Source organism: Syngnathus floridae, chromosome 8, assembly GCF_059516105.1.
Source record: "Syngnathus floridae isolate MCC-2025c chromosome 8, RoL_Sflo_1.0, whole genome shotgun sequence".
In the NCBI taxonomy this organism is placed as follows: Eukaryota; Metazoa; Chordata; class Actinopteri; order Syngnathiformes; family Syngnathidae; genus Syngnathus; species Syngnathus floridae.
The window spans coordinates 4,272,970-4,292,850 of record NC_142420.1 but is presented as its reverse complement, the minus strand read 5'-3'; the positions used below and the strand labels follow the sequence as shown (position 1 = coordinate 4,292,850).

Sequence of the window (19,881 nt, the reverse complement as noted above, 5' to 3'; positions counted from 1 at the left end):
GTAATTCTCATAAATTTGAGGTTTTCATGGGCCACGAAAAACTGGATGTCAGTTAATTTCAAACACATTTTGTCTCATGCTCAAATGTACGACCTTAGTAATGTTCCAAATTTGAGGTGCCAATTCACTCAAAAGCCAAAATTCTTCAGAAAATGCTGATCAAGACAATAAAATACAATGCAACTTGGAAATGTAGAAAACAAAAAAACCTGGTGTGGCACCTTTGGGAGTCCAAGCATATTTCAAGGGTAGCCAGTGCCCCCACAGCCCCTCCTCTAGCATCACCTCTACAAAGTTGTCCAATCATTGTGAAAAACTCCAACCATATGCAGTTGTTATACATATTTTTCATTTGTTTAGCAATGTGACGTGGAATAGCTTGGTCATCCCAGACACCCACTGCTCCCCTCATGGTGAAGGCTACCAGTGTCCTTTTGGTTTCAAGTGTAAGGACCTGGAAGAAATGGGTCTCAGCAGGCAGGAACTTGGCTACAGTGGCTTCAATGAACTGGGTAAAGTCATGTTCTTGTATGTATATTTTATTATATGTATATGTGTATATATAGTATACCGGACTATAAGGCGCACTGTCGGCTTTTGAGAAAATTTGAGGTTTTTAGGTGCGCCTTATAGTCCGGAAAATACGGTATATATTTTGGTCTCATAACCATCATATTTGTCTGTTTTGTTTTTTAGGAACGAGCATCTTTACTGTGTACGAGGCTGCTTCTCAGGAGGGTTGGGTGTTCCTCATGTACCGAGCAATTGACAGTTTCCCTCGCTGGCGGTCTTACTTCTATTTTATCACTCTAATTTTCTTTCTGGCGTGGCTTGTGAAGGTTAGGGGCGTTTGTATCTTTCCTTTCTCTAGCCTGGCAATGAACCTTCCTTTCCTTTGGATTGTACCAAGTTAACAAATGGTTTTGTTTGTTCTTAAACAGAATGTGTTCATTGCTGTCATCATTGAGACCTTTGCTGAAATCAGAGTTCAATTTCAGCAGATGTGGGGGTCCAGGAGTAGCACCACATCAACAGCGACGACGCAGGTATAGTGATTGGAACAAATTTTACTTTTGTCACAGTGACTTATTTGGGTGGGAATATCCCTGTGCTGCAGATGTTTCACGAAGATACTGCCGGGGGATGGCAGCTTGTAGCCGTAGATGTCAACAAACCACATGGCCGAGCACCTGCCTGCCTTCAGGTGAACCCGCTAACACAATTTATTTGCTACTGATGCTTAAAAGCACACTTGCACATTTAAGACAGAAGTGGAATTGTTTGGCATATTTTATGTTTTATTGCTTTTCCTTCTTATGAAACAATAGCAAATAAATACTCATTTTATTCCATTATTCTGCTATTGGAAATATACTGAGGAAATTTGTCACCCAAGTATTCCTATCAAAAGAATCTTTTTTTTTTTGGCTCCTGCAGAAACAGATCATTTTTTTAACGGACTATATCTATATACATTGTTTTATTTTATTAATAGCTAGGCAAAAAAAAAATCTATTTTTTAAAATCTATATTTTATCTTCTAACACCACCTGTATATGATGGATTGGTGACAACTATCGCTGTCACGGTATCGTTATCATCTGCAGTATTTCACAATTATATCCTGCCGTGCATTCATCTTGATCTGGAATCCTCACCCTTAACATGCACCTTTTCTTTGTCCCATAGAACATTACTTTAGCAGCAATGTGCTTTTTACTAAGAACATTTTTGTATTTTGACGGAACTGAGAATTGGACAATATCCACCAGTAGAGAAGTGAAATGAGAATTAAGTGAGTTAAATTCAAAAGACACGTAGATTTGCACTGATGCCCTGCTATAGCCATGAATGACTTTTAAAAGACATCTGCAGAAGATAGCATGCTGCAGTTAGCCTTGTGGTCAGCGTGATCCAAACGGTGGTGCTTTTGAGATAAGCTGAACACAGCTTGCTGCTGGACCTCTGTTGATAGCACCGTAGGGCAAAAGTCTGGCTTCACGCTGAGAGAGTGCCAATAGCCAGCGAGGTGGTGAGTGTCAATACACAAATGGGTGAGGAAGGAATTTAAAACCGAGAGAAATGTGGAGAGGAAATAAAGCGTGTGGAATATGCAGTTTGTCCCCTCCAGAGCACCATCATCACTTGGAGGGAGGATTTAGATAGGGATAACCAGAGGGATAAACACGGCTGACTTCCCTCTGAGCCTTCTGCTCCATTAAATGGATCACCCGGAGCAATGCGCTCTCAAGAGAATTTAGTGGGAAATCCTACAAAAAGTGAAGCTCTCTATTCAAATGGTCCTTTTTTCAGCATCGTTGCGCCTATGTAGGCTTCTTGTAGATTCCCCTTGCAGCAATGCACTTTAGAACAATGGCAAGTCACAATGCAAAACACTCCATAAATAAAGATAGACGTTCTGTGCTTGTTATACTCCGGTCGAACACCTGAGGTTGAACACAATACAATGTTTTGCTTAAAATTTTCACCAAAGAAAATAATGGAAGTTGAATGAATCTTTTCTAGGATTGATTTGTCATCATCATTAAACTACTATTTATTGTACAGGCAATGTTTGACGTAATGTTTTATCATTCTGAATGATCACATCTTTAAAAAACATTTACAACTGTAAAATGAAAGACTTAGTTTTAATAGTAAAAGAAAATAAAAACATTATTATAAAATGTTATACTAAACAATAGTCACATTAGCCTTAGCAGTCAGTACAGATGTGAGATGTACTCTCAAATGTCGCAAAGAAATCGACATCCTGATTTCTGGCCATCATCAGAATTTGCCACGGCAGCTACGAAATATTAATAATTCTTAAAACTGGCATTGCCGACTTTTAGCGGCTTATAAAGAGACTCACAATGCAGTTGTTGTGATTTTTCGATAAATGAGGGATATCTCAAATCTTGGGCAAATGCTATCTAGCGCTTAGCTTTGTCACTAAGAGCAGTGAAGCGTGCTGTGCAGACAGATAGACTTGGAACTTGGAAGTCTTGACTGAATGGCACTTGTGTTCTGCTCTGCCTGTCTCCTGAGTAATTGACCATCAAATGATGAGAATGTTTCGATGCTGGCAGATGGGTCTTACCCACATTGACACTCAAAGCCACCAGATTCCCTCATGTGAAGATGCAGGCCTTTCCACTTGTAGACATTGCTTATCCCATTTGGTGATGTACGTGTGTGTGTGTGGGTCTATGTGTGTGTGTGTTTGTATGCGTGTGCTTGTCTTGTTGGGAGGGCAGCAGCAGTTGGAGATAACATGGAATTGATTGACCACCTGCTCTTTTTGGAGGCAGCAGGAAGTTCTCTCTTGAGGGGTGACAAAGCCAAATAATCCCAATGTGTTTATCTTCCATTCTCAGTTGTTTGTCAAGAACCTGAATATTTAAACAAATATAGTGTTAAATAAATATCACATTTAAGAAGTGTTAAAGTTTGGAAAACAATTCTCGGACGTAATCGGTTCCAGGATGCGGTAAAGCTCTGATTTGTTTGAATTATAAGTAGAAACAATAAACTAAAATCCATACATACTAGGCAAGCTGTTCCAATAAGAAGATCTTCCAAGAATTTGCTCAATATAGTAATACCTTGCATGACAATCATAATTATCCGATTTTTTTTTTTTTTTGCAGAAATATGGATAAGCTCTTTTGAAGCCAATTTTTAATCTCCCAACCATGTATTTACAGTTTCTGTTTTTCTTGAAGACCACGGTTTAATTCACACTGGTGGCATGATAAAATGAGGTTAATAAAGTGTCCCGGTCTACTAATTATCCCCCGATGCTCCATTATGTCATAATTACAATGGCACATTGATTGGTTCACATGAGCAGAAATAAACATCCAGGTGTTTAAATGGTGATTGCAAATTTTGAAATAATTGTTTAAGAAGCACTTTAACAATAATTATCGTCATGGTGATGTACCATAAATTAGTTTTGTTCTTCGCTTGCAATATCAGTTAACATCATTAGTTAACAATGAGCTCATTTTGATTTTGTAGAGTGCCATGTGCCAATGAGGTATTGTTTGAAATAATCATTGAGACAAGGTATCTAAAGAAAATGAAAGAGGAAATGAATCCCTGTGTTATCAAGTGTGACATTTGGAGAAAAAAAAATACATTAGAACATAGCTGGGTGAGGTTTTCTTTGTAACGGGACACAAAACTTGCCGGAAATGAACAAGGAGTAATAAAGTCGGAGTGTCCGTGATTATAAATGAGACTGTTTATTCAATCCAGATTCTAATCAGCCACGCCATACTGTATATATACCCAAGTTTGAAGAGCAAGACAGGAAAAGGAGAGTTGGCTAAGCAAAGCGGATATTATTGAGACCCCAAGGTCGGGCTGTTGTTTGCGCCTGCTTTTATTGCTGGCCAACCCAGAAGAGGTTTTACATGCACCACAATCCTCGAGGTTATTTGGATTTTATACCATGTTCACAACCTTCTGCAATAATTTAATAAGCAAATCAAGAGCTGGACTAAAAATGCATTATTTTACCAAGACTTTCATGGACTACCTTTACATGAATGCATTTATTTGGATTAAAATCCTCATCCCAATAAGAATGCTTTATATACACACACCATTCGGAAAATTCTGATCAGATCAAGCCCATTCTGATCAAGATCTTATTCCGAATGAGAGGGGTGGTAGGCCACGTTGGTAATTTTTCTTGGGTCTTTTTCCATACGCTTACTTGTTCACTCAATTGGTTGAATATCAATCAAAAATTCCAATGTGTTTTCTAAACATTTTTTTGTTCTCTTTTTCTACAAATATTGTAAAATAACTCAAGCTATTATACTACAATAGCAACTTCTAGTTAATAGTGTCAATTAAAATACAAACAAATATTATAAATTATATAATTGCAGGCCATGTGAACGAAACAAGTCTTCAATTAAATACGATTTTTTTCTGTTAAATCAAGACTGGACTGCATTTCTTCAAACTGAGTGTCTCAATTTTTGGTTTGTGTTTTTTGAGAGGATCATGACAAGATTTAGAGAGAGGTTTTGCTATCCCATAATAGCAACCATACTTCATACATTAATATTTGATCATAAATTTCACTCACTAAGCTGTATTCAAATACCCAGCAAATTAATACCTCGCATATAGCGACAATCATAACAGAGCAGTGTTATCTTTAGAAAGGCAGCCTTTTTCGTGCTGTATATTGGATCCTATTATATTTGGTGAGGTGTATCTAATCGAGTGTCTGAGTGGGTGATTGAAACGATAGATCAGTTGAAGCTGAGCTGAGTCACTTCAAGGAAACGTGTGCGCAGATTTTTGGTTAGCTATCGTCAGGTGGCTTCAGGCTACACGTGTCACACTTGTCTAGAAACGAGGCAGAAAAAGAGCATTTGTTCTTTTTGGCTATGTGAGTGAACAGACGGAGCAGGAGGAAGAAGCAATCAGTCTGTATAAGCCTGCATCTGCGGTCGAAGCCGCGGGAAATGTTCCAGGTATTACATATGAATCCTCTAGATGATTCCATTATTAACAGTAAATTACGTCGGGACACATTATATGAACACAACTCAGTTATGTTGTTGGATCCCACTTTTTTGCCTCACTGAGAAGACAGCTGCTGGAAGAGCGATTTAAAGCATTCAGTGTTGAACGATTGCTAAGCAGGCGAGCGTAATCCACTCTCAGTTGTAGCAGCAAATATATATATTTTTTTAATTTTGAAAAAGAATTCTCCTGAGAAACTGTGATGTAATTTTCAGTCAACAGCAAATGGCAAAATGGCCACTTATGATGGATAAAACTGTTTTGGCTAGTTGACCTGCAAAGAACATATGATTTAGAAAATTTCGGGGTTGACTTCCCCTTTAAATTAAGTGCAATGCACTACATACCGACTGCACATGTTCAAGATTATTTGGTGAGGTGCAGGGATAATATAAGAAAGTTGTCCTTTGAGCTGGGTGTGCAGACATCCCACTCTTTTAATAAAGGTTGCGATTGCACATTGCTCTCCAGCGAGGACTCCCAGGTTGCCTTAGTGGGGTGATTCTCCAAAGCTGACAGAATATAACCTGAGTCAGTATTATAAGAAGTGTTTCATGCACTCAAGCGGGACCTTTCTGTTCCCTGTCAGTCCTCTTCTATCTCCTCTTTGGCCTTCTGCACACACGCACGCACACATACACACACGCACACAATCATTTCAGCTACAGGACCCATGGGTGAGAGCGTCTGGCTCCCTGGAAATGTCAAACTGTTTTGTCATGTCCAATCTCAGTCAGGCTAACCTGTGTGTGAGTCTATGTATTCTGCAACATTTGTGACATAAGTATTAAAAATGGCTCATTTAGCAAGATGATGGCCATTAAAAACTAGCGGAGTGGTGCAAATTACAGCCTTGCAGATTTTTCATTAGCTAGCCAAACATTTTACAGCCTAGACCTTTGGAAGCTTCTTTTGACAGCCATAACTTTTGAACATGATAAGCATTTCATCAAAACACACCATAAATTTGATTCGTACCACATTTGACTTTTCGATCAGTGTTTCTGTTGTGTAGGTGGCTTGATGGCAGTAGTCCCATTCCCTTGGTCTCCCTAAACTTCTCATCTTCCTCTCATCTTTCACTTGTTTCAAGTGGTCTGTATTTTTTTATAGGGTGAACCATTTCACCCACTCTCAAGCTTTTCCCCTTTTGCCACACACAAAGTCCACCCAAGGTCGTGATCACATCTGTTAAATTGTCAAACCAACACACAGACAGTTTAGCCCTTTTGTGGAAACAAGTGTTGTGTTTGTGTGTGTGCGTGCGCGTGTGTTCCCTCCATCACTTTTTATTTGTGTCCTGATTGTCTCCATCTTGCGTTGTTGTAGGCGTTCAATTCCACGGCGCGTCCCACGAGAAATAACGCACAGTGATTGCCCCTTTCTCCTCTTATTTCCGCCGGTGTGAATACACACTGATGTTGTTGTCTGCTTCGATGTTGTGTTCACAAAAGACTCCTGATTGCTTTGAATTTTCATGCAGTCTTCCTGCTGGTTTGCCCATTTTCCTATATTGTATACATCATATGGATGGAAATATGGAAATATGTGCATTCTATATTTTTGCCATTGTTTTGCATGGAAGCCAAAAGTTATGGAAATAACAGTTCTCGCAATTTGCCCGTCTTTGTTTCCACAGCAACTGATGCGATCGTCCGTGTTCCACATGTTCATATTGAGTATGGTTGCAGTTGATGTGATCGTTGCTGCGAGCAATCATTACAAAGGCGAGAACCACCGCAGGCACTATGATGAGTTTTACATGGCAGAGGTAAGTATATATTTTTTTTATCAGTTTTTAATCATTTTATTTTCACGATATTAATTTGAGGACTGATATTTTAGATACAGTATTCAATAAATAATAAAGACTCCAATAAATCCAAGTTGACATTTTTACATCGTAAATAAAATCTAACCTCTGTGTTTGTTGAATTCTAGGTGGCCTTTACTGTTCTTTTTGACCTGGAAGCTCTTCTGAAGATATGGTGTTTGGGCTTTGACGGCTATTTTATCTCCTCCCTGCACAAGTTTGAATTGTTGCTGGTGGTGGGCACCACTCTGCATATATACCCAGATCTCTACCACTCCCAGTTCACCTATTTTCAGGTTAGACTTCATATCTAACAAGCTATCGTGTTTCAAAATAGCTTAAGGATACAGTATTAAGCCCTTTTGTGACCTCACTTAAGCCACTCTAACATTAGTCCCTAGTGTTGCACCAAATACCGATACTAATACCGAACCAAGACTATTTTTTTGTACCATGATAAGTAAAGTACCATGAGTAAACCTCAACTCAGGATGTCGTGAATCAGTGCGGAAGATACTTTGAAGATCTTGTGAATTCCTTCCTTTGACGAATCTGGGGACTCAGATGGGCTCAGCCAACCCTGGGAATTAAATAACAAAAGTGGGTAAAAAGCTTCCAAGGGGTGGAAGAGATAATAATAATAAAATAAGAATAATAATAATAATTCCCTGGTTGTTGTGGGGCTGTTGTGAAGCAAACATATGCAGCAATGTCTCATTTTGCTGTGTTCTGTGTAAAAGACAAGATCAATGAAATATTTTATATTATGTCTCAGATGCACCAATTTTGTTGTGTCTCAGCATCAGAGACTTCACCTTGTAAAAGCAAAAATTGTCCTCCCTTTTACCATGCTCATCTTCTGTCTGAATGGTACCTACTTGGAGTGGGGATAACAGTCAACCTGTCAATTATCCAGCTTATTATAGAAGAGAATCAGAGCTATGTCACAGGCTGCACACTGAATATTTCTTGGAAGCATTGTGTGGTTGTCAGGAACCACTGTGTGCTTTTACGCAGCTAATTTCCAACCGATAGCCTTCGTGAACAGGGAAAGGACTATTGCAATTTGCGTAAACCTTTGACCTTGCTCTTGGTGTACCGACAATGAAAAGGTGGTGGACAATTGGAAGTGGGGGCGGAATGAAGCTCTCCTTGATGGGTCTTTAATGAACCCTGACTATACAAGCTGGTTCACTTTCAACAGCTGCTGTCCGCACTTACTTTTCATGCATATATTCATGCAATGGTTATTCGAGCTTTTGCGATTAAAAATAATTGCATTACCTTAATTTCTATTCAGCTTCTACTGCAGTCATACCTAGCATTAGCACACGGCTGAATACTATATTATATGGTATTTTTAATCTTAATTTTCTCCGTATTAAATTAAGTGGCGTGTCATTCGCCGTACCAAATGCCCTTTCAATCTGCATAACATGTCACAAGCTTCTCTAGCCTCACTTATCAGCTTTGACCCAACAGAAGGATTTTTAATCAGGCATTGGGGCCCGCTAGTCTGTGTGTGCTCAGAATTGCAATGACTTCACTACTGTCGTGAGTCAACAGCTCAGTCAATCTGATTCATTCAGAAAGGCAAAGCTCTGGATGACTCGGACCTTTCAAGTAGTGTGCAGTGAGGGGGTGTGCTCATTTACAGCCAATATCGGTTTAAAATGAATCGGATGCCTGTCACAGTATTACAATACATCTTGCAATTATATTTCATGCGAATCATTTCAATGTCTTACAAGAGGTCAAGAACAGTCTGGCAGTAATACAAGGACACAATTGTCTGTGTTAATTCATATTTTGTGATTAATAGCAGGAAAAATGTTTATCCGCCATATTACAGTAATCCCATTCAAAAGCCATAGTACATGTTGGAAAAAAGCTCCATAATTAAATCCAAATGCATCAATAGTCAGTGAAGGCCCTTCTTAGTTTGTTGTCCAAACACTGAATATCTTTCCAATAGTGGCCCGGGGTGATTCAACCACTCAAGACAACAATAATAACATTGCAGATAATAGTTAAATGCTGAAGCCACTGAATGAATAACAACCATTATTATAGATTAGGTTTTCACTGGTTCAATAGTCGGACGATGGCACACTGCAGGCATGACCATATTTGGGACTGGTTGCTAAGATGCGGAACAAGAAAGTAGTCTGGTGCTTTTTCCACCTTGTTTGGCCATGATATAATTACAACAAAGCCCCGCTTATCTTAAAATGAGCAAATTGACGATTGTTTTAATAATCGATTAATCTATCATATATGTTGTCGATGAATCTGATCAAAAAAGATTTTAATTTGTATCCCTGTATTATACAAAATGGGACATTATTTAAAATCAACAGTGCAGAAATTTTATGGAAAACTACAGGAAGGGGATATTTTTTACTGCTGAGAAGCTTCTAGAATCAAAAATTTCAAACTTAAAAAAGTATCCAAGTGTTCATTTTGTTTTAAATTGCAGTTTCACTCGACGTAAATTGTAATAGAAGTTACAATAATGTTTAGTACTACAAAAACTATATATGGAAAGACACTAATCCATTGTTTTTGGGGTACTGAGTTTACATTAAAGGTATATTATTCTTTTCCTCCGAAGGTCCTTCGAGTGGTACGTTTGATAAAGATCTCCCCAGCATTGGAAGACTTTGTCTACAAGATATTTGGACCAGGCAAAAAATTAGGCAGCCTTGTGGTGTTCACAGCCAGCCTCCTCATCGTCATGTCGGCCATCAGTCTGCAGATGTTCTGCTTTGTGGAAGAGCTGGACCGCTTCACAACCTTCCCCAGGGTAAAGAACAACCTCGCGCTACCCTCTGAAATCAATCAGAGTTGTGATTCTTTTTTGTAAAATTAATTCTGAATTTTTGAACACTTTCCAAGTTTTTTTTCTACTAATAGCATATTTTTTTCATGATACTTTGACTTCTTTTTTCTAATTACGATGCTATTTTTGTGGTAAAGGTTGTTGTTGGGATTTTTTTTTCAATTCCCATCACCCGGATTTCACTTCACACAACCGTTTGCGTATAAACAAGCCACTCAAATATTGTCTGTTCTGTATGGCTTGTGCTTCACACCCACTCGTTTGTCATGTTAGTCTCTCTCTTGTGCTGGCAGACCTGTAGGTTGTATCATTATTTGCAATGATTGGATGGTGGGAGTAAGAATGCGAGTAGCTGGGAGTTGAGGATGCGCTTTGTCGGTGAAGAAGAAAGTGCAGGCGTGCATCAGTGTCCTAGCTTACCCTGACCTCTACGTGCAGCGGATGATTATGTTTCTAAATCTCACAATGGCAGGGTGGAAAAGGTAGTTAGCGAGAAGTATTATGTGCATTTCGTCTTCACCTTGTGTTGCCCTTGGGCCTCTTCACACTCTCACCTTCTATATTATTTTCCTTCCCTGTAGGCCTTCATGTCTATGTTCCAGATCTTGACACAAGAGGGATGGGTTGATGTCATGGACCAGACCCTGGTCGCAGTAGGTCACATGTGGGCTCCAGTCGTGGCCATTTACTTCATCCTCTACCATCTCTTTGCTACCTTGGTAAGGCTCTTAATCTGCTGGTGTAATTTAAAGTAGATGAGAGGTGTCAAAATTGTTCGATTAATCGATCATCAAATTAATCAACTCGTTTTGAGCCACTGTTTGAGCTATTGTTTTTAAAATTGTGTAAATGTTCACATTTAAAGGCTTAAATGTGAAAATTCACTGATTTGTGTCTGTTAATATTGAAATCCAACATTTTCAAGTGTGAGAGTGTTCTGAACGATAAAAAAAAATAGTCTGATAAAGCAGACTGCACTTAGAGAAAATTAACAATTGAAAACAAGGGTGACATTTGATTTGAATGAACATTATTTGTAAGCAGTTAAAAGCAAGCAAATGGCGAGCAAGCTACATGAATTGTTTTCTTATCTTAGGGCATTTAATTAGTTACCGCCTCATCACCCCGTTATGCTTCCTCGAGTTTTACAGCCAATCAGCTGCGGACGTGAGAAGTGCTGACATTCTAATGTTTGTCCTTCTAAAATTGGGTGTCCTGATGACTCACACCTCCTCATCCCAGACAGACAGGGTGTCTTTGACGATGGAACGGGCAGCAAATTAAATTAATTATTTTGAAGGACCCCAGGGAAAATGACCCTAAATGGCCACTTCAAACCAAAATGACAGCTTTCTTCCATTTCTGACATTCCTTCTGGAGTGTTTTTTTGCAATTATGCAATCTCAATGCGCTTTTGGAAAAAAAAATCAAATTCTAAGTATGTAATAAAATCATGTGTTAATCTCCTCTTTCTAGATTCTGCTCAGTCTTTTTGTGGCAGTGATATTGGACAATCTTGAGTTGGATGAAGACTTAAAAAAGCTCAAACAGGTAAGGAGTTCTGATCACAATTTTACTTCATGACACAAACGTAATTTATAGTATTTCCTCGGTTCTCTCTGCCATTTCCCAATCACTGCAATATTTTATTAAAGTACTTTACTGGAGCCAGCTTGGGAAGAGTGACAGGACTGAATAATGTATTCACAAGTGGGCAGGGCCTCTCTCACCCTTTCCTCGCCCCCAGAGGATTGAGGAACTGGGCAGAGCTAATTAGCAGTCATACATGCACACACATGCGCAGAAACAACAGGTCGACTTCAATAGATGTTTCTAGGTTCATGTGTAAATTATTGTCATCCAGCGGATTAACTAGAACATTACAGCTGATATTGAGTACTAATAAAAAAATGGCAGTTAATTGAGTCAAGATGATGACAGACAATTATTTGTACAGTTTGTTATAATAATAATAATAATAATAATAATATAATATTCAGTTCAGTCTCCGTATAATGTTTGATTTTTATTACTGTGCAGGAAAATCACATCATGTGCTAAGAAGCAAGAGTTTAGTTTATCGTAAATAATTTTAACACTTTGATAGGTGTTGCTGTTCTGGTTAGCAATTCAAATGCTCAGCAGGTAATGATTTAATATCTGTTTGTCACAGTTGACTTACAAGGGCCTTTTCAAGGTTTTAAAGTTAATAAAATGAACTTAGCAAAATTAAGGTCATTAAAGGGTATTCAGTAGAATTGTGCTTTTTTTTCTTAACTATATTTCACTATGCCTAACTATGATGTCCATGATGAAAATGTCCATGTTTTGAAACTGTGTCTATAAAGAAACTAATTCAACAAATAATTTAATAAATTACTTAGTTAATGCAAATGAAATATTTTGTTCCTATTTGATTTAAATGCAAGTGCGCTTTTTATGTGGTCAAGATAATTGAAAAATGGTAGCTGCATTAGCTGATATATGTTTGGTAGTTTCATCCTACATCATACTCCATATATTTTGGGAACAATAGTTGAAAAGCAAGTCAAACATGTCAGCTCCACTTGGATGCCATTGCATTATGCTCCAACCTGTGAAAGACATGAACCATACAGTGCGGGAGTGTGTGTATGTGTTTATCAGTGTGTAAGTGTGGCACAATGAAATGGAAATTCAAATGTGCAGTCGAGCTTGAAGCAATCAAGCTTACCTGCACAATTACTATGCATGCTGCCAGTGAGCCATGATCAATTTTATTTTTATTTTCAAGGTTTAAGTTTTGTCAAGTATTATATTATCAAGTCATTTTTATATATTATTTGCTAAGGCAAAACCGCAAAATGTTAGTATTTGTAGTTTCATTATACAGCGGCAAAATGTAATATAAAAAATATTCATTATATACAACATCAGTGTGCACAAGCTTCCTCTCATACTTTTCTGTATGTTCACATCATATGAAGTTTGGCTGATGCAACTTGTAATTTTCTTTTCATTTCTATTTGTAAGTGTAATAGGTCAGCAGCATGCTGCGAGTACTTTCCCGCAGCATCGGTAGAAAGGCTATCTTTGTGAGTCATGCCTTATTAAAAATGCACACCTCAGAGGGCCAAAAAGCCTGTTTGCCTGCAGGTATTTGCAAAATCTCCTTATGACTCAAGAGCTGAATATGAAGCGAAGGTTGACTTCATAAAAGCACCATCAGACAGACTGTTGGCATGTTGTAAAGGGCACTTAAACAGACATTGCTTTTATTGCTATCTAATCATGTTGAATTCCACCTATGGCAACTCACTCCATGTTGAATCATACCTGTGATCTCTATTTATGCTCACCATCAGGTGCATTACTTCTAGATGAGCGGCATATATAGAAAATATAAAAAACCCACAGAGACGAATCAAAAGTGACTTGCCATCATGACGTTCCTAATTCTGTGAATTGTTTAGGAGCAATACACAACGCCAAGTGTCGGCTTCGGGCTCCTGGGTGGTCTCAAATTGATCAGCTTTCTGTGCCACTTTTAATATGACACGTTGAAGGTAAAATGGTCATGCTTGAGTGCTGCCTTCATCACTCTCACGCGTGATCCATTATCATTTGGGAGGTGGGAGGAAGCTGTCTCGAACAAACATCATTTTAAACCACATTGCTGTGTGAGATGAAAAAACACACACACGTACACACACTCATCAGTGTTGATTAGGATAATGCATTTAGCGTGTGAAATTAGGTTTGCTCCAAAGGTTTAATAAAAGGAAGACAGCGGAGTGGTAGAAAGACAGCAGAGGAAACCAGAAGCGACGCGCCGTCACTGCACACCCACACACTCATCAACGTCTTCACAGAAGATGTGTGACTTGTATAAAACGCTGCACAATTCAATGTAGTTCTGCGTGGTGTACTATAAGGATGCTTTTATACCCGTGACATCTTTTTTTTTTCTCCCCCGTCATATTGAAGACCGTAGTAATTCGCTGTGTCTGGTATTAGAAAGAATTATGTTGGAACGTTCTTGCTGTGCTTTCATCTGTGTTTGTTGAGCTTCAGTGATGGGGGAGACTAATGACCCACCATGCGTCTAACAAATCATCGCAGCCCACATGTCCATGGGGCTAGAGGAAGGTGCAAGGGATGTTTACCCTTTGTAAGTAAATATCCAAATTAAGGGGGGAAATAGGTGCTTACCCCTCAGGGTCCAGTGGTGATGATTATTATGTGGGGGTGCTTGTAAGAAAATGTGTAGCAATCACCCACATCCTCAGGCTAAGTAGATGAGTCATGAGATGCAGTGGAGAAATTGAAAAAAAAAAGGCTCCGAAAGATACAAATCAGAAGGTCGTGTGCTTCAACAATAACAAAGGCAAACTCTGTAATAGTGACGTAAGAGTGTGACTAACCATAACAACAAAGTACATTGCCAATGGGGCATTTATTTAATTAAATTATGTAAAAAATTATTTTTAGCAAAAAGTAAAATACAAGAAGCTGTTTTTGAAATGAGAAAATATTTGACAAGGTGATTCAATATATATAATAATAATATGGACTTTGTCAAACATCCATGATGGTTAGAATTTAAAAACAGCAATGTAATAATGGTCATTACTCTTGAAAAAAATACTCTTGAACGTTTAATTCTGAAGACCTTTTGCGACATTGGTCAAACAGATTGAGGTAAAACTCATCGCATAATATACTCTTCATTACATTTTGATATTTTTCACTATCGTACAATGTGGTTAACTTAAGGTCTGCTTTAAGTTCTGTCTGACTTTAGAAACATTTTCATCGGACTGGATTCACAGTCAAAATTGCACAATTTTAGATGCGTTGGACTTAAGATGATTCACTGTCATGAAACTAACAGATTAAATCATCCTTGGATTCTTTAGAAAAAATTTTTAAACAGCTGAATGTGCGCTTGAGTTCTCAGAAAAGACCTGCCTAAAATTTCATGACAAAAATTGAATTTGAAATTCCTCAAACCTGTTCCAAACTAATATTAAGAGTTCATTAATTTTGAAAGGGTGGTGAAGAGCCATGCTGAATAATTTTATTTTTACTTTTTCTTTTATGTTTTCATGCAATCTAATACATTTCAGTGACCACTGAAAACACAAATGTTTTGGTGACTCACATCTGAGTAAGACCCCGTGACCAACTCTTGCTTCTGGTTCCCTGTGCGTCAGAACCACAATTGACTCAACCATTGTGTGATAGTATTTTCGACGGCTGTTTGGGTTATGAGCACTGCATACATGATAAGATCTGGTCTGTACTATATCTGGCAATACTGCCATCTAGTGAGAAGCCTCCTCATTGGAAAAAAACGGAAATAGATGTGACTCTGTGAGCATTAGTTGTGGTATGATGGATGATCACCACATGGATACATTTATATTGCTGTGTCATCTAACTCCTTAGTGATGAAAAAAAAGTCTCCTGGGAGTTTCTCGGATTCTCAACATCCAGTACGATCTGGTGCAGTGGTAATCTTTTTATTGCGCAAAACCTTCCCACTTTCATCCCCACTGCGTCCGACAGTCTTGCTGCATAAAATACCATAGTGGCAACAGCATGCGACCGTCAGGCTAGATTTCAAATTTGTCCGCCGGGTTGCGAGAAATCAAGTCTGGAGATGGAGCTAGAGATAAACTGATCAGGCAGGGGAAATGGAAGGAATAAATTAGGTTTAGAAAGACTATTGTTTACAGTTGTGGCAGAAACATGCAGTAATGGCTTAAAATAATTCAGGCTGTTCTAAAACCTCTCATCTTTTATTTTTCTCTATTTCTGCAAACAAAATAAAATACTTGATGAAGTCCAGTGATGGGCATGAGTATTTTATGAATAAGAACGGAGGGACAATGACGAAAGGCTGTCCAGGTCGAGAACGGAGGACAAACCGGCAAAATAGGGGAAAGCGCCCATCTCTAATGAAGTAAACCTGATCAAATGTAGCATGGAAGTGATTTTGTTGCCACCGGATTGTTTAATAATTAACATAAAGCCTGTCCTCCATTTGTGGGACTTAATGGAGCGAAGGCTTATTTAGGGATTTAGCGACAGAGAAGAAAGCTTAAGTAGCCAGAGAGTGGAGTGCAGAAGAAAAGAGCATTTCCCCCTCAGAGGATTCCAGATACAATGTGCTCTTATCTCTTGAATGTCACCTTCAGTTATCAATTGGGAAGCCACCGCAGGCATCTGAGATGCTCTACCACATTACCACCAGCTTACAGAGATATTTTTTATATTACAAAAAGGCCATATCTTATTAGTACTATGGCCATGTATCTTAACAAAATGATTGTGTTGTAAAATGTCGATTTAGGTGATAGGCATAGTAAATTCATTCATTTTTAAGAATTTGGTCAATTGTATTCTTTATTGATTGCTTGTGTTGTGATGCAATTTAAGCACTACTTCACTTCACCTGCTGTCCCATGTCATGATCTATTGCTAGCATATGTTTAATTAGTGTTTCATGCCTGTCAAGAAGACTTAATGACTATGCAACGGCACCATATATTTCACCTGCTCAACTCGTGAGCCGTATGTGACGTGATGCGGGGAGGCACGGACATATTGATCTAGCTATACAATGGATTTATAATGAAATTCATTGCCAACAATTTTAGTTTTGGATTTTTAATGATAGAATCGATCGGTTGTTGAAGCCCTTATTGATAGTCCATGTAGCTAAATATCCATCATAATCCCAGTTAGCAACTTTAGGAAATGTTGGCTAGTGTATAGCGTTGGCATACTGGCGTCAGCAGAATAAAAAAAAAATTAAAAAAGCATCAGCACCGGATTATAAGGCACACCTTCAATGAATGGCCCATTTTAAAACCTTGTCCATATATAAGATATATACATTTGGCCCGCGGGCCAGACTTTGGACACGCCTGCTGTAGTGGCTCAATATTGCTCCATATAAGGCGCACCTGATTATAAGGCGCACTGTCGGCTTTTGAGAAAATTGGAGGTTTTTAGGTGCGCCTCATAGTGCGGAAAATACGGTATTTATCACCGATGGCTTTGAAATAAGGGGACAGAGGGGAAAAAAAAAAAAAAGAGAGACTGGGGAGAGACTATTTATTATTGACCGCAGTGCTACACAATGATAATGCACTGATAGAAATATCAGATGTCGTGTATTTACGTTGGTAACATTGTTCTTCAGCAAACAACAAATAGCCAAGGCAGCTAATGGTAAAGACAGACTTAAAACGCTACAGGCTTGGTGTGTTTTTATTGAGGATAATAATAGTACAATGTTGTTTTGGATCTTCAAAGTGGCTATTCGAGGTTTATGGGCTGCGTGGTTCTACAGCAGCTCCATAGCACGCTTCATTAGCCAACTAATGAGAGAAGGAGAGGATGACCCTGTTCACTCAGCTCGCCTTTCCCCCCGGGTACCGCATTTGGATGGGCCCAGAAGAATGGGAGACCCAACCCAAATGTCTCGAGGGCAAATAGGTTATTCTCTATGACATGAAATACATATTAATGTTAGCCTTGATCATGGATAGAAGTGTCAGGGTAAATGCCGATTTATGTACAGAACTACTAAATGGTAAATGGGCTGTCACTTGTATAGCACTTTTCTACATTTGGTACTCAAAGTGCTTCCTTATTCAGCTACTGATGACACACCATCAGGAGCAACGAGGGGTTCAGTGTCTTGCTCAAGGACACTTTGACATGGTCTCGGCCTGAAATTTTTGCCCTAAAAGGAGGAGGAATCAGTGGAGGGTTCACCTGAGCGACTGCACAAGGCAAAACACATCAGTCTTGTCTTCATTATTTCACAATATCTCATCCATTCATCGTCACAAGAATTACACACACATCACATCCAAACAGCAGCTTAGGGATGCTATTCTGACAAAAAATTCATATATAGAATATATAAATGTCTCAAAACACTTGCTAGTCAGATGACTTAAAAGTGTAAAAATCTGAGAAATTGCATAACAATTTTAAAAATGGTGCACACAGCTAGTATTTCGAATTCTTTAACATGGTGTGCTGAAGTAGTACTTTTTCCCCTTTGCCCTTTATTTATGTGTGCTTTATTGATCATATATTGACCGCACCGAGGGTCCAGTGTGCTAGTACATACTGTTAATAGTGATCAATGGTGGCTTAATGGTGCTAGCACACTAGGTGAGCAACTTCGCTCCGCATCAATAAATACACAGCTAACAAAGAAAACTATTCGACAAAAGCTGACAAACAGTTTTCTTTTTAGCAATGGACTCCAGGCATTAATTGCTGTAAAGTAAAATAACACGTCTTAGAGAATTTAAATGGTCTTCCGTGTTCCTATGGTGAGATTTAAATCCAGCACACCATTTCCCTATTTTATTTCCCTCTCAGTCGGACGCCCACAGTGGAGATAAACACAGAGGTACACAAATAATTGGATGGTGTCACACTTGTCTATTTGAATCTCTGTTACAAGCTTTTGTAAACTGAGGCAAGCTTTTGTAAACTCAGGAAGCAATGAGCATAAACTAGAGGAAAAGAAGTGTGCACACGTAGCAAGAAAAGGGTGATTGCATAAAAAAATTGGGCTTGCATGGGATGCTGCTTTGTGTCAGCCCAATTGATTAGGACCTTAGGGAACAATAGGGTCCATATTAATTCTTCCTTGTTGTCCCCTGTACGTGTGCATCGCTCTCGTGTACGATGCTGCCAATTGTGCAAGCATCATTTTGGATGAATCAGCACTTTCTGTGTTTCTGGAGCACCACCGAGAACTTTAGCACACCTTTATTTTCAATCGCATAAAGTTAGAACTAACGTGGAGGGGCGTAATCTTCAATTATTCGATTAATTGTCCATTAAGAATTGTTAGTGCAATTCATTGCAGACTTTGCAGAAGCAGGGGCAACCGTCGATTCAGTCTCATCCATCCATCCATCCATCCATCCATCCATCCATCCATCCATCCATCCATCCATCCATCCATCCATCCATCCATCCATCCATCCATCCATCCATCCATCCATCCATCCATCCATCCATCCATCCATCATCCATCCATATATGTAACCAACAAATTTCCTTCTGCCAGTTGCCTTTGTCGATCTCCAGACCATTGAGATAAAGCTATATGTATATATGACAGCAAATGAAATGGCAAGAATTTAACAACACTGTTGTCACGCTCCACAGTCAGATATAGTATAAATGGACTGCTTTCAGGCATCAGGCGAACGGACTGCAAAACATTAACCAAGCTCAGCTAATTTGCCACACAGCGAGTGGCCTGCTCTGAATGATAAGGTGCCGTTCGGCATTGCTTTAAATGCAGTACGCTGGCTGTCCTAATCGGCAATGCATCAAAGGTTATCTGCAGGCACCCACACAGAGACTACCTGCCAGGGATTTTCAATCAGCCCCCCCACCCATATGTAATTAAATGAAAATAATTGCTTTTGCCATTTTATTTTTTCAACCCTTTGCCTAAATGCACATTGTTTTGTTGCTGCCTCCTTTTCACCCACTTCATTTTCTCCTCCGACCACTCCAAAGTAATCTTTGTTTTCTTTCTTTTGTTGGCTTCTTCCATTGTGTTCTCAAAGTAAGTCAGATCGGAAGCTAAAAGTGTGCCTTTGTGTGTGTACTGTGTTCAAGGTAAGCGTGTTGCTGC

General features: G+C 38.9%; 1 protein-coding gene across 6 annotated transcripts in view; it reads left to right on the top strand.

Annotated features, from left to right (window-relative positions):
• The window catches only part of nalcn (sodium leak channel, non-selective), a 47,049-nt gene that overhangs the window by 13,279 nt on the left and 13,889 nt on the right, over nt 1-19,881 (top strand). For all 6 annotated transcript variants that reach the window (XM_088382585.1, XM_088382582.1, XM_088382584.1 and 3 more), the window contains 9 exons: nt 361-512; nt 697-839; nt 942-1,046; nt 1,118-1,204; nt 7,196-7,327; nt 7,498-7,665; nt 9,984-10,175; nt 10,793-10,930; nt 11,688-11,762. In XM_088382585.1, coding sequence (XP_088238711.1) covers nt 361-512; nt 697-839; nt 942-1,046; nt 1,118-1,204; nt 7,196-7,327; nt 7,498-7,665; nt 9,984-10,175; nt 10,793-10,930; nt 11,688-11,762 — 1,192 coding nt within the window. The remainder of the gene's footprint in view (nt 1-360; nt 513-696; nt 840-941; nt 1,047-1,117; nt 1,205-7,195; nt 7,328-7,497; nt 7,666-9,983; nt 10,176-10,792; nt 10,931-11,687; nt 11,763-19,881) is intronic.